General features: G+C 42.9%; 1 protein-coding gene across 6 annotated transcripts in view; it reads left to right on the top strand.

The window, feature by feature from the left end:
- The window catches only part of plcb4b (phospholipase C, beta 4b), a 116338-nt gene that overhangs the window by 42750 nt on the left and 59375 nt on the right, over window positions 1–14213 (top strand). For all 6 annotated transcript variants that reach the window (XM_067418419.1, XM_067418415.1, XM_067418420.1 and 3 more), the window contains 3 exons: window positions 8715–8794; window positions 8944–8997; window positions 10134–10215. In XM_067418419.1, the coding sequence (XP_067274520.1) occupies window positions 8715–8794; window positions 8944–8997; window positions 10134–10215 (216 nt within the window). The remainder of the gene's footprint in view (window positions 1–8714; window positions 8795–8943; window positions 8998–10133; window positions 10216–14213) is intronic.

The following is a 14213-nucleotide window of genomic DNA, read 5'->3' as shown; positions in this document are numbered from 1 at the left end:
AAACCACGTATAATATCAGTTAACTAGTGGTGTAGCTGTGCACAAAACAGACCAAACCACTTATAATATCAGTTAACTAGTGGTCTAGCGGTGCACAAAACTGACCAAACCACGTATAATATCAGTTAACTAGTGGTGTAGCGGTGCACAAAACTGACCAAACCACGTATAATATCAGTTAACTAGTGGTGTAGCGGTGCACAAAACTGACCAAACCACGTATAATATCAGTTAACTAGTGATGTAGCGGTGCACAAAACTGACCAAACCACTTATAATATCAGTTAACTAGTGGTGTAGCGGTGCACAAAACTGACCAAACCACTTATAATATCAGTTAACTAGTGGTGTAGCGGTGCACAAAACTGACCAAACCACGTATAATATCAGTTAACTAGTGATGTAGCGGTGCACAAAACTGACCAAACCACTTATAATATCAGTTAACTAGTGGTGTAGCGGTGCACAAAACTGACCAAACCACTTATAATATCAGTTAACTAGTGGTGTAGCGGTGCACAAAACTGACCAAACCACATATAATATCAGGTAACTAGTGATGTAGCGGTGCACAAAACTGACCAAACCACGTATAATATCAGTTAACTAGTGGTGTAGCGGTGCACAAAACTGACCAAACCACGCATAATATCAGCTAACTAGTGGTCTAGCGGTGCACAAAACTGACCAAACCACGTATAATATCAGCTAACTAGTGGTGTAGCGGTGCACAAAACTGACCAAACCACTTATAATATCAGTTAACTAGTGGTGTAGCGGTGCACAAAACTGACCAAACCACGTATAATATCAGTTAACTAGTGGTGTAGCGGTGCACAAAACTGACCAAACCACGCATAATATCAGCTAACTAGTGGTCTAGCGGTGCACAAAACTGACCAAACCACGTATAATATCAGTTAACTAGTGGTGTAGCGGTGCACAAAACTGACCAAACCACGCATAATATCAGTTAACTAGTGGTCTAGCGGTGCACAAAACTGACCAAACCACGTATAATATCAGCTAACTAGTGGTGTAGCGGTGCACAAAACTGACCAAACCACTTATAATATCAGTTAACTAGTGGTGTAGCGGTGCACAAAACTGACCAAACCACGTATAATATCAGTTAACTAGTGGTCTAGCGGTGCACAAAACTGACCAAACCACATGTAATATCAGTTAACTAGTGGTCTAGCGGTGCACAAAACTGACCAAACCACATATAATATCAGTTAACTAGTGGTCTAGCGGTGCACAAAACTGACCAAACCACTTATAATATCAGTTAACTAGTGGTCTAGCGGTGCACAAAACTTACCAAACCACATATAATATCAGTTAACTAGTGGTCTAGCGGTGCACAAAACTGACCAAACCACATATAATATCAGTTAACTAGTGGTGTAGCTGTGCACAAAACTGACCAAACCACTTATAATATCAGTTAACTAGTGGTGTAGCGGTGCACAAAACTGACCAAACCACGTATAATATCAGCTAACTAGTGGTGTAGCGGTGCACAAAACTGACCAAACCACTTATAATATCAGTTAACTAGTGGTGTAGCGGTGCACAAAACTGACCAAACCACGTATAATATCAGTTAACTAGTGGTCTAGCGGTGCACAAAACTGACCAAACCACGTATAATATCAGTTAACTAGTGGTCTAGCGGTGCACAAAACTGACCAAACCACTTATAATATCAGTTAACTAGTGGTGTAGCGGTGCACAAAACTGACCAAACCACTTATAATATCAGTTAACTAGTGGTGTAGCGGTGCACAAAACTGACCAAACCACGTATAATATCAGTTAACTAGTGGTGTAGCGGTGCACAAAACTGACCAAACCACGTATAATATCAGTTAACTAGTGGTGTAGCGGTGCACAAAACAGACCAAACCACGTATAATATCAGTTAACTAGTGGTCTAGCGGTGCACAAAACTGACCAAACCACGTATAATATCAGTTAACTAGTGGTGTAGCGGTGCACAAAACTGACCAAACCACGTATAATATCAGTTAACTAGTGGTGTAGCGGTGCACAAAACAGACCAAACCACGTATAATATCAGTTAACTAGTGGTGTAGCGGTGCACAAAACTGACCAAACCACGTATAATATCAGTTAACTAGTGGTGTAGCCGTGCACAAAACTGACCAAACCACTTATAATATCAGTTAATTAGTGGTGTAGCCGTGCACAAAACTGACCAAACCACTTATAATATCAGTTAACTAGTGGTGTAGCGGTGCACAAAACTGACCAAACCACGTATAATATCAGTTAACTAGTGGTGTAGCGGTGCACAAAGCTGACCAAACCACTTATAATATCAGTTAACTAGTGGTGTAGCGGTGCACAAAGCTGACCAAACCACGTATAATATCAGTTAACTAGTGGTGTAGCGGTGCACAAAACTGACCAAACCACGTATAATATCAGTTAACTAGTGGTCTAGCGGTGCACAAAACTGACCAAACCACATATAATATCAGTTAACTAGTGGTGTAGCCGTGCACAAAACTGACCAAACCACATATAATATCAGGTAACTAGTGGTGTAGCGGTGCACAAAACTGACCAAACCACATATAATATCAGTTAACTAGTGGTCTAGCGGTGCACAAAACTGACCAAACCACATATAATATCAGTTAACTAGTGGTGTAGCGGTGCACAAAACTGACCAAACCACTTATAATATCAGTTAACTAGTGGTCTAGCGGTGCACAAAACTGACCAAACCACTTATAATATCAGTTAACTAGTGGTCTAGCGGTGCACAAAACTGACCAAACCACTTATAATATCAGTTAACTAGTGGTCTAGCCGTGCACAAAACTGACCAAACCACATATAATATCAGTTAACTAGTGGTCTAGCGGTGCACAAAACTGACCAAGCCACTTATAATATCAGTTAACTAGTGGTCTAGCGGTGCACAAAACTTACCAAACCACGTATAATATCAGTTAACTAGTGGTGTAGCGGTGCACAAAACTGACCAAACCACTTATAATATCAGTTAACTAGTGGTCTAGCGGTGCACAAAACTGACCAAACCACGTATAATATCAGTTAACTAGTGGTCTAGCGGTGCACAAAACTTACCAAACCACTTATAATATCAGTTAACTAGTGGTCTAGCGGTGCACAAAACTGACCAAACCACGTATAATATAGTGAATATATAGGCTAATATAGTGAATATATAGGCTGATATAGTGAATATATAGGCTAATATAGTGAATATATAGGCTAATATAGTGAATATATAGGCTAATATAGTGAATATATAGGCTAATATAGTAAATATATAGGCTAATATAGTGAATATATAGGCTAATATAGTGAATATATAGGCTAATATAATGAATATATAGGCTAATATAGTAAATATATAGGCTAATATAGTGAATATATAGGCTAATATAGTGAATAAATAGGCTAATATAGTGAATATATAGGCTAATATTGTGAATTAATAGGCTAATATAGTGAATATATAGGCTAATATAATGAATATATAGGCTAATATAGTAAATATATAGGCTAATATAGTGAATATATAGGCTAATATAGTGAATAAATAGGCTAATTTAGTGAATATATAGGCTAATATAGTGAATATATAGGCTAATATAATGAATATATAGGCTAATATAGTGAATATATAGGCTGATATAGTGAATATATAGGCTGATATAGTGAATATATAGGCTAATATAGTGAATATATAGGCTAATATAGTGAATATATAGGCTAATATAGTGAATATATAGGCTAAAATAGTGAATATATAGGCTAATATAGTAAATATATAGGCTAATATAGTGAATAAATAGGCTAAGATAGTGAATATATAGGCTAATATAGTGAATATATAGGCTAAAATAGTGAATATATAGGCTAATATAGTAAATATATAGGCTAATATAGTGAATAAATAGGCTAAGATAGTGAATATATAGGCTAATATTGTGAATATACAGGTGCCGGTCATATAATCAGAATATCATCAAAAAGTTGATTTATTTCACTAATTCCATTCAAAGGGTGAAACGTGTATATTATATTAATTCATTACACACAGACTGATGTATTTCAAATGTTAATTTTGTTTATTGTTGATTATTATAATTGACAACTAAGGAAAATCCCAAATTCAGGATTTCAGAAAATTATAATATTGTGTAAAGGTTGAATATTGAAGACGCCTGGTGCCACACTCTAATCAGCTAATGAACTCAAACACATATAAAGGCCTTTAATGGCCTCTCAGTCTCGTTCTGTCGGCGACACTATCATGGGGAAGACCGCTGACTCGACAGTTCTCCAAAAGACGACCATTGACACCTTACACACGGAGGGCGAGACACTAAAGGTCACTGCAAAAGAGGCTGGCTGTTCATTTACATTTAATCATTTAGCAGACGCTTTTATCCAAAGCGATTTACAAAAAAGGGGAGAGTAATAGAAGCAACGAAACAGACAAGGCCAACAACCTGTAAGAGCTGTAAGAAGTCTCAGTTAAATAGCACAGTACACCATTTTATTTTATTTTTATTTTTTTATAGCCATCTACAACAAAAACTCACGTACGCAAAATGCCGAACACTGGATTTTGATAGCTATGATAACAACCCATTAGGACTAAGGCTGTTGCCCCAGCTGTTGTCGTTAATGCAGATTCAGTGGCCCAATGGGTTGGTTTTGTATTCTAGCTAAACGCGCAGCAATAGCCATCTACAACAAAAACTCACGTACGCAATATACAGAACACTGGATTCTGATAGTTATGATTACTATGTAACATACCCGCCTGAAGGCACAAATCCGGATGAGAGACGTAGATATGATCCAGGAGTGTGCGCTTTTTGGTCGTTGCTGTGGTGATCAGTAAGTGCTATTCTGTATTGGTCAAGTGCAAATGGAAAAGATGTGTCTTAAGATGTTTTTTAAAAATGGCTACAGACTCGGCAGCACGAATTGAGATCGGCAGGTCATTCCACCAGGTGGGAACGGTCCAGGAAAATGTCAGTGAGAGCGATTTCATGCCTCTTTGGGACGACGAGGCGCCGCTCACTCGCAGAATGCAAGCTTCTGGAGGGTGTGTAAGTCTGAACAAGTGAGGTTAGGTATATTGGTGCAGAGCCAGTGGTTGTTTTGTAGGCGAGAACTAGTGCCTTGAATTTGATGCGAGCAGCCATTGGCAACCAGTGCAGTTTGATGAAGAGAGGCGTAACATGCGTTCTCTTCGGCTCATTAAAGACCACTCTCGCCGCTGCATTCTGGATCAGCTGCAAGGGTTTGATAGTGCATGCTGGAAGCCCAGCCAGAAGAGCATTACAATAGTCCAGTCTGGAGAGAACAAGAGCTTGAAACAGTAGTTGTGCAGCCTGTTCTGATAGGAAGGGTCTGATCTTTCTAATGTTGTATAAAGCAAATCTGCAGGACCGGGCTGTTGCAGTAATGTGGTCAGTGAAGTTTAACTGGTCATCAATCATAACTCCAAGGTTCCTGGCTGTCCTTGATAGAGTTATGGTCGATGAACCAAGCTGAATGGAGAAATTTTGATGAAGTGCTGGGTTGGTTGAGAAAACAAGTAATTCTGTCTTTGCAAGATTGAGTTTAAGATGATGCTCTTTCATCCAGTCAGAAATGTCTGTCAGACAGGCAGCGATACGAACACTGACTGTAGGATCATCTGGTTGAAATGAGAAGTAGAGTTGAGTGTCATCAGCATAGCAGTGATAGGAGAAGCCGTGTTTCTGAATGACAGAACCTAATGATGACATGTAGATGGAGAAGAGAAGTGGTCCAAGGACTGAGCCCTGTGGAACCCCAGTAGCTAGATAATGTGACCTAGACACTTAACCTCTCCATGACACCCTGTAGGACCTACCAGAGAGGTAAGACCTGAACCATTGGAGAGCAGTTCCTGAGATCCCCGTCTTCTTAAGTGTTGACAGGAGGATCTGGTGGTTAACTGTGTCAAAAGCAGCAGACAGATCCAGCAGAATGAGCACTGAGGATTTGGAAGCTGCTTTTGCCAGTCTCAGTGCCTCAGTTACCGAGAGCAAGGCAGTCTCAGTCGAATGGCCGCTTTTGAAGCCGGATTGGTTGTTGTCTAGGAGGTTGTCCTGTTCAAGAAACATAGAGAGTTGATTGAACACAACTCGCTCAAGGGTCTTTGCAATGAAAGGCAGAAGGGATACCGGTCGGTAGTTTTCTAAAAGTGCTGGATTCAGAGAGGGTTTCTTAAGCAGTGGGGTTACCCGAGCCTGCTTAAATGCTGTGGGAAAGGTTCCCGTATGAAGAGAAGTGTTGACAATGTGAGTGAGTGCAGGAGTGATTGAAGAAGAAATGGCCTGAAGGAGGTGAGTGGGTATAGGATCAAGTGGACAGGTAGTAGGGTGATTGGAAAGGATGAGTTTAGAAATATCTGCCTCGGAGAGCGGAGAGAAGGATGGAAGCGTGTTCGTGTTAGTTGTTAAGATGTGCGTGTCAGTTTGTGATGCGGAGAACTGTTTGCTAATGAGAGCTGTTTTGTTTGTGAAAAATGATGCAAAGTCATCAGCTGTAAGAGTTGATGAAGTAGGGGGAGGAGGAGGACAAAGGAGAGAGGAGAACGTTTTAAAGAGTTGGCGAGAGTCAGAGCAATTGTTGATTTTGTTGTGGTAGTATGTTGTTTTAGCAGTGGAGACATTTGTAAAGAAGAGAGAAGAGACTGATAAAAGGTAAGGTCAGTATAGTTTTTAGATTTCTGCCATTTCCTCTCTGCCGCCCTGAGTCCAGAGCGATGTTCACGGAGAACATCAGACAGCCAGGGGGCAGATGGGGTGGGGCGGGCTGGTCTGGATGAAAGGGGGCAAAAACTGTCTAAGGAGGATGTTAGAGTGGAGCAAAGTGTGTCGGTAGCACTGTTAGTGTCCAGTGCTGAGAACTGAGCAGGTGGAGGGAGTGAAGATGAAACCATAGTGGATAGGCGAGAGGGAGAGAGTGAGCGTAGATTACGCCGAAAGGTAATCTGTGTAGGAGTACGTGTTGTATCAGGAGTCAGTATGAGGTTAAGAGTGATGAGAAAGTGGTCTGAGGTGTGTAATGGAGTAACTAAAGTGTTGTCCGTGGAGCAGTTGCGTGTGTAGACAAGGTCTAATTGGTTACCTGATCTGTAAGTAGCCGTAGTAGATACTAACTTAAGGTCAAATGAAGTCAGTAGAGTGCTGAAGTCTGCAGCTAGGTGTTTATCAAGATGGATGTTGAAGTCACCAAGCAGAATCAGAGGAGTGCCATCCTCAGGGAAGCTAGAAAGTAACACATCCAACTCCTCCAAAAAGTTACCGAGGTGACCTGGAGGACGATAGACCACTACCACATGGATTTTAACAGGGTGAGTAATAGAGATTGAGTGCGATTCAAATGAATTGGCCGGTAGAGACGGTAATGGATCAAATTTCCAATCATTTGAGATAAGCAAACCAGTACCCCCACCCCTCCCAATACGCCGAGGAGTGTGTGAAAAAGTTAAATTGGTTGAGAGGGCTGCAGGAGTGGCAGTGTCCTCTGGTTTGATCCAGGTCTCAGTTAGGGCCATGAGGCTAAGCTGAGAATGAGTCCCAATAGATGAAATATAGTCTGCTTTGTTTACAGCCGACTGGCAATTCCAGAGACCAATTGGAATAGAGAGTAAAGTAGCAGAGGATGTTAGGATATAGCGCAAATTATTAGGATTCCGGCGTCTCGTGCGTACAGAGCGTGATTTACGAGTGCTTGTAGTTATAGTTGAGATTTGAAAGCACATGGTGAATACAGATCAGAGAAAAGGCCAGATAGGAATTAGAAAAGAACAGAACACAAATAATGAAAAGGAAGAGGATACTCAAGTGCCTTGCCGGGGTCCTTGCTCGGGCGGAGTTGCGCTGGGAAGAGTTGAAGTCTTTACACTCGTTGGTCTTGCACAGGGAAGAGTTGAGGTCTTTACACCCGTTGGTCTTGCACAGGGAAGAGTTGAAGTCTTTACACTCGTTGGTCTTCACACAAGGAGGGCTTCACACTGCCGCTTCCGCTGCCGCGGACTATCACGCTATTTATACTCACCTGAGTATCGTTATTGAAAGCAGCTGGGAACGCCCCCAACAAACTCACTCCCAACGTGGCAATGACCAAACAAATGCTAACTCAACAAATGCTAACTCCCACACACACCGTGAGAATACACCAAAACTAATAATACACACCACTGCACTACACAGACACACTTATCCAACAACAAATGAACAAACAATCAAATGAGAAAAGTTACAAACACTTACAGAGTAGTTGTCTATCAGTCAATGAATTGCTCTTCTCTAGCCAGAGAGCTCTGTGTCCAAGCACATTAATAGAGAGGCGAAGGGAAGGAAAAGATGTGCTAGAAAAAAGTGTACAAGCAAAAAGGATAACCGCACCCTGGAGAGGATTGGGAAACAAAACCCATTCAAAAATGAGGAGGAGATTCACAAAGAGTGGACTGACCAACTGTATGGAGATGCAGATTTCGTTTTCCCTCAGGACTCGGCACCTGCACACAGTGCCTGGTTTAAGGACCACGGTGTCGCTGTTCCTCATTGGCCAGCGAACTCGGCACAGATCTGGTCTCCTGTTGTCCAGCGTTTAGACACAGATGCTGATTAACTTCTCCTCATGTCTGATTGCAGAAGTGGATGGAAGGTCTGAAAGCCGTGATTCACAACTTCAAGGCCAATAATGTGTGTCCGATGACGTGCCTGAAGAAACAGTAAGTAGATCCGCGAACTAATGACACAAGTCCACCGATCAGGCATAACATTATGACCACTGACAGATGCTCTCTCTCTCTCTCTCTCTCTCTCTCTCTCTCTCTCTCTCTCTCTCTCTCTCTCTCTCTCTCTCTCTCTCTCTCTCTAGTTGGATGAGACTCTCCTTCCTCACAAACATCAACGGAAAGATCCCGGTCCGAGGGTGAGAGTGTGTGATTGTGTCTCTTTATTCTGGAGTGTGTGTAATTGTGTCTCTTTATTCTGGAGTGTGTGTGATTGTGTCTCTTTATTCTGGAGTGTGTGTAATTGTGTCTCTTTATTCTGGAGTGTGTGTGATTGTGTCTCTTTATTCTGGAGTGTGTGTGATTGTGTCTCTTTATTCTGGAGTGTGTGTGATTGTGTCTCTTTATTCTGGAGTGTGTGTAATTGTGTCTCTTTATTCTGGAGTGTGTGTAATTGTGTATCTTTATTCTGGAGTGTGTGTGATTGTGTCTCTTTATTCTGGAGTGTGTGTGATTGTGTCTCTTTATTCTGTAGTGTGTGTGATTGTTTATTCTGGAGTGTGTGTGATTGTTTATTCTGGAGTGTGTGTGATTGTTTATTATGTAGTTGGTGTGTGATTGTTTATTCTGGAGTGTGTGTGGGATTGTGTCTCTTTATTCTGGAGTGTGTGTGATTGTTTATTCTGGAGTGTGTGTGATTGTGTCTCTATTCTGGAGTGTGTGTGATTGTTTATTCTGGAGTGTGTGTGATTGTTTATTCTGGAGTGTGTGTGATTGTGTCTCTTTATTCTGGAGTGTGTGTGATTGTGTCTCTATTCTGGAGTGTGTGTGATTGTTTATTCTGGAGTGTGTGTGATTGTTTTTTCTGGAGTGTGTGTGATTGTGTCTCTTTATTCTGGAGTGTGTGTGATTGTTTATTCTGGAGTGTGTGTGATTGTGTCTCTATTCTGGAGTGTGTGTGATTGTGTCTCTTTATTCTGGAGTGTGTGTGATTGTTTATTCTGGAGTGTGTGTGATTGTGTCTCTTTATTCTGGAGTGTGTGTGATTGTTTATTCTGGAGTGTGTGTGATTGTGTCTCTTTATTCTGGAGTGTGTGTGATTGTTTATTCTGGAGTGTGTGTGATTGTGTCTCTTTATTCTGGAGTGTGTGTGATTGTGTCTCTTTATTCTGGAGTGTATGTGGTTGTTTATTCTGGAGTGTGTGTGATTGTTTATTCTGGAGTGTGTGTGATTGTTTATTCTGGAGTGTGTGTGATTGTGTCTCTTTATTCTGGAGTGTGTGTGATTGTGTCTCTTTATTCTGGAGTGTGTGTGATTGTGTCTCTTTATTCTCAGCATAACTCGGACGTTCGGATCGGGGAAAACGGAGAAGGGAATCTTTCAGGCGCTGAAGGAGCTCGGCCTGCCCAGCGGGAAGGTCAGAGGTCATCTCTCATGTTTGTCTAGACCAGGGTTTCTTCTGATGAAAAGAATAAACAACCACAGAATAAACAACCACACACACTCCAGAATAAAGAGACACAATCTCACACACACTCCAGAATAAAGAGACACAATCTCACACACACTCCAGAATAAAGAGACACAAATCACACACACTCCAGAATAAACAATCACACACACTCCAGGAAAAGAGACACAATCTCACACACACTCCAGAATAAAGAGACACAACCATACACACTCTAGAATAATCCTGATTTCTCCTGATTTCTCCTGCTTCTCCTGCCGCTCCCGATTTCTTCTGCTTCTCCTGATTTCTCCTATTTCTCAAGTTTCTCCTGATTTCTCCTGCTTCTCCTGATTTCTCCTGCTTCTCCTGATTTCTCCTGCTTCTCCTGATTTCTCCTGCTTCTCCTGTTTCTTCTGATTTCTCCTGATTTCTCCTACTTCTCCTGCCGCTCCTGCTTCTCCTGCTGCTCCTGATTTCTCCTGCTGCTCCTGATTTCTCCTGCTGCTCCTGATTTCTCCTGCTTTTCCTGGTTTCTCCTGCTGCTCCTGATTTCTCCTGCTGCTCCTGATTTCTCCTGCTTCTCCTGATTTCTCCTGCTGCTCCTGATTTCTCCTGCTTCTCCTGATATATCCTGCTTCTCCTGATTTCTCCTGCTGCTCCTGATTTCTCCTGCTTCTCCTGATTTCTCCTGCTTCTCCTGATTTCTCCTGCTGCTCCTGCTGCTCCTGATTTCTCCTGCTTCTCCTGATTTCTCCTGCTTCTCCTGATTTCTCCTGCTTCTCCTGATATATCCTGCTTCTCCTGATTTCTCCTGCTGCTCCTGATTTCTCCTGCCTTTCCTGATTTCTCCTGCCTCTCCTGATTTCTCCTGCTTCTCCTGCTTCTCCTGATTTCACCTGCTTCTCCTGTTTCTCCTGATTTCTCCTGATTTCTCCTGCTTTCTCCTGTTTCTCCTGATTTCTCCTGTTTCTCCTGATTTTTTCTGTTTCTCCTGATTTCTTCTGTTTCTCCTGATTTCTCCTGATTTTTTTTGTTTCTCCTGATTTCTTCTGTTTCTCCTGTTTCTCCCGATTTCTCCTGTTTCTCCCGATTTCTCCTGTTTCTCCCGATTTCTCCTGTTTCTCCCGATTTCTCCTGATTTCTCCTGCTTCTCCTGTTTCTCCTGATTTCTCCTGTTTCTCCTGATTTCTCCTGTTTCTTCTGTTTCTCCTGTTTCTCCTGATTTATCCTGCTTCTCCTGTTTCTCCTGATTTTTTCTGTTTCTCCTGATTTCTTCTGTTTCTCCTGTTTCTCCCGATTTCTCCTGTTTCTCCTGATTTCTTCTGTTTCTCCTGTTTCTCCTGATTTCTCCTGTTTCTCTTGATTTATCCTGCTTCTCCTGTTTCTCCTGATTCTCCTGTTTCTCATGATTTCTCCTGTTTCTCCTGTTTCTCCTGATTTCTTCTGTTTCTCCTGTTTATCCTGATTTCTCGTTTCTCCTGTTTCTCCTGATTTCTTCTGTTTCTCCTTATTTCTTCTTTTTCTCCTGATTTCTCTTGTTTCTTCTGTTTCTCCTGATTTCTTCTGTTTCTCCTGATTTCTCCTGTTTCTTCTGTTTCTCCTGATTTCTTCTGTTTCTCCTGATTTCTCTTGTTTCTTCTGTTTCTCCTGGTTTCTCCTGATTTCTCCTGTTTCTCTTGTTTCTCTTGTTTCTTCTGTTTCTCCTGATTTCTCCTGTTTCTCCTGATTTCTCCTGTTTCTCCTGATTTCTCCTGATTTCTCCTGCTTCTCCTGATTTCTCCTGTTTCTCCTGATTTCTCATTTCTCCTGATTTCTCCTGTTTCTTCTGTTTCGCCTGTTTCTTCTGTTTCTCCTGTTTCTCCTGTTTCTCCTGATTTCTCCTGATTTCTCCTGTTTCTCCTGATTTCTCCTGATTTCTCCTGCTTCTCCTGTTTCTTCTGTTTCGCCTGATTTCTCCTGCCTCTCCTGATTTCTCCTGATTTCTCCTGTTTCTTCTGTTTCTCCTGATTTCTCCTGCTTCTCCTGTTTCTCCTGATTTCTCCTGTTTCTCCTGTTTCTTCTGTTTCTCCTGATTTCTCCTGCTTGTCCTGTTTCTCCTGATTTCTCCTGTTTCTCCTGATTTCTCCTTCTCCCGTTTCTCCTGATTTCTCCTGTTTCTCCTGCTTCTCCTGCTTCTCCTGTTTCTCCTGATTTCTCCTGCTTCTCCTGTTTCTCCTGATTTCTCCTGTTTCTACTGTTTCTTCCGATTTCTCCTATTTCTCCAGTTTCTCCTGATTTCTCCTGATTTCTCCTGTTTCTCCTGCTTTCTCCTGTTTCTCCTGATTTCTCCTGTTTCTCCTGTTTCTTCTGTTTCTCCTGATTTCTCCTGCTTCTCCTGTTTCTCCTGATTTCTCCTGCTTCTCCTGTTTCTCCTGATTTCTCCTGTTTCGCCTGATTTCTCCTGCCTCTCCTGATTTCTCCTGTTTCTCCTGATTTCTCCTGTTTCTTCTGTTTCTCCTGATTTCTCCTGCTTCTCCTGTTTCTCCTGGTTTTTCCTGTTTCTCCTGATTTCTCCTGTTTCTTCTGTTTCTCCTGATTTCTCCTGTTCCCTTTCGGGGAACTCGAGCTGCGTCGAAACGCTGTGAGAACAACCTCTGCGTTAATGCGTCGTGAAGCGCCTGTAGAACCATTCCATCGGAAAAAAGATCGATCGTCGGCGTGATGACGTCATCGACCGGAAGCTATAAAACGTCCGTGAAAACAAACAGGAACTAGCTTCTGAGCCTTCAGCAAGCGATCTGTGTGAACCTGTCTGTCTATTTGGTGTTTTTGTCTGTCTATATCAGAGATTTTCCACCCTTTTGTTAAATATTGCAGTATATATTAACAAACAAAGAGAAAATAAAATAGATAGAGTAAATATGGCGAGTGAAAGCAGTTTTAAGAAGTGTGTTCATCCCTGCCCACGCTACATCACGGGTGGGGATACACACTCTCTTTGTGTAGCCTGCTTGGGAGCGCAGCATGCCCAGGCAGCCCTCGAGGGGGCTGCTTGCGAGCACTGTGAGCGTATGCCACTGAGAACGCTGCGCTCCCGCCGGGCACTCTTCGAGGAGGGTGCCTCGGCTCGTGTTCCCCGCGGCTCTGGTCCCGCTGCCGCCGAGGCGGAGCGAAGGCTGCAGTCGTGGGGATCACAATTGGATGTTGCAGAGGGGTTAGAGACGGGCGCTGCCTTATCTCTGCCCTCACCTGCTCCATTCAGCGGCTCTTCTCGGGGCATGGAAGCACGCATGGCGGTTTCTTCCCCCCCGAGAGAGTCGCCGGTACTTCATCTGTCCAGCTCTGAGGAGGTGGACGTTGAAAGTATCGATACTGAAGACTCGCCACTTCAGTCCCCTGCTAGTGAGGAGCTAGTTGAGGTTTTGACACGAGCAGTGGCCAGATTAAACATCGACTGGCCCACTGAAAGATCTGAGGCAGGAAGAAAACGTCATAGCAAGCTAGACGAACGCTTCCTGCCATCTCGCGCTTCAGAACCTCAGCGACGGGGCCTGCCGTTCTTCCACGATTTGCACACCGAGGTGGCAAGATCGTGGAAGAGACCGGCATCATATCGTGTCTTCAGCCCGCAGACTTCGGTCTACAGCAACATTTGCGGGCTGAGACAGTATGGTTATGGGGCGATGCCAAAGGTCGAAGAGACGCTTGCGAGCCATCTCTCGCCTTCCTCGGCATCGTCCCTTAAGGCCCCGACTTTACCCACCAGACCTTTAAAAACAACGTCGGCGTTGGTGGGTAAAGCGTACTCGGCGGCGGGTCAAGCGGCTGCATGCCTGCACACGATGGCTATCATGCAGGCATACCAGGCTGACCTGCTAAGGGATCTGGACAGTAGTGATGCTGTGGGGGGAGATATTATCACTGAATTAAGATCTTCAGCTGATTTAGCTCTCCGGGCCACCAAGGAGACGGCCAGATGTGTG

This window comes from Pseudorasbora parva, chromosome 15, assembly GCF_024679245.1.
Source record: "Pseudorasbora parva isolate DD20220531a chromosome 15, ASM2467924v1, whole genome shotgun sequence".
NCBI lineage: Eukaryota > Metazoa > Chordata > Actinopteri > Cypriniformes > Gobionidae > Pseudorasbora > Pseudorasbora parva.
Note: the sequence above shows the minus strand (reverse complement) of the source record. Positions and strands in the feature narration are given on the sequence as shown.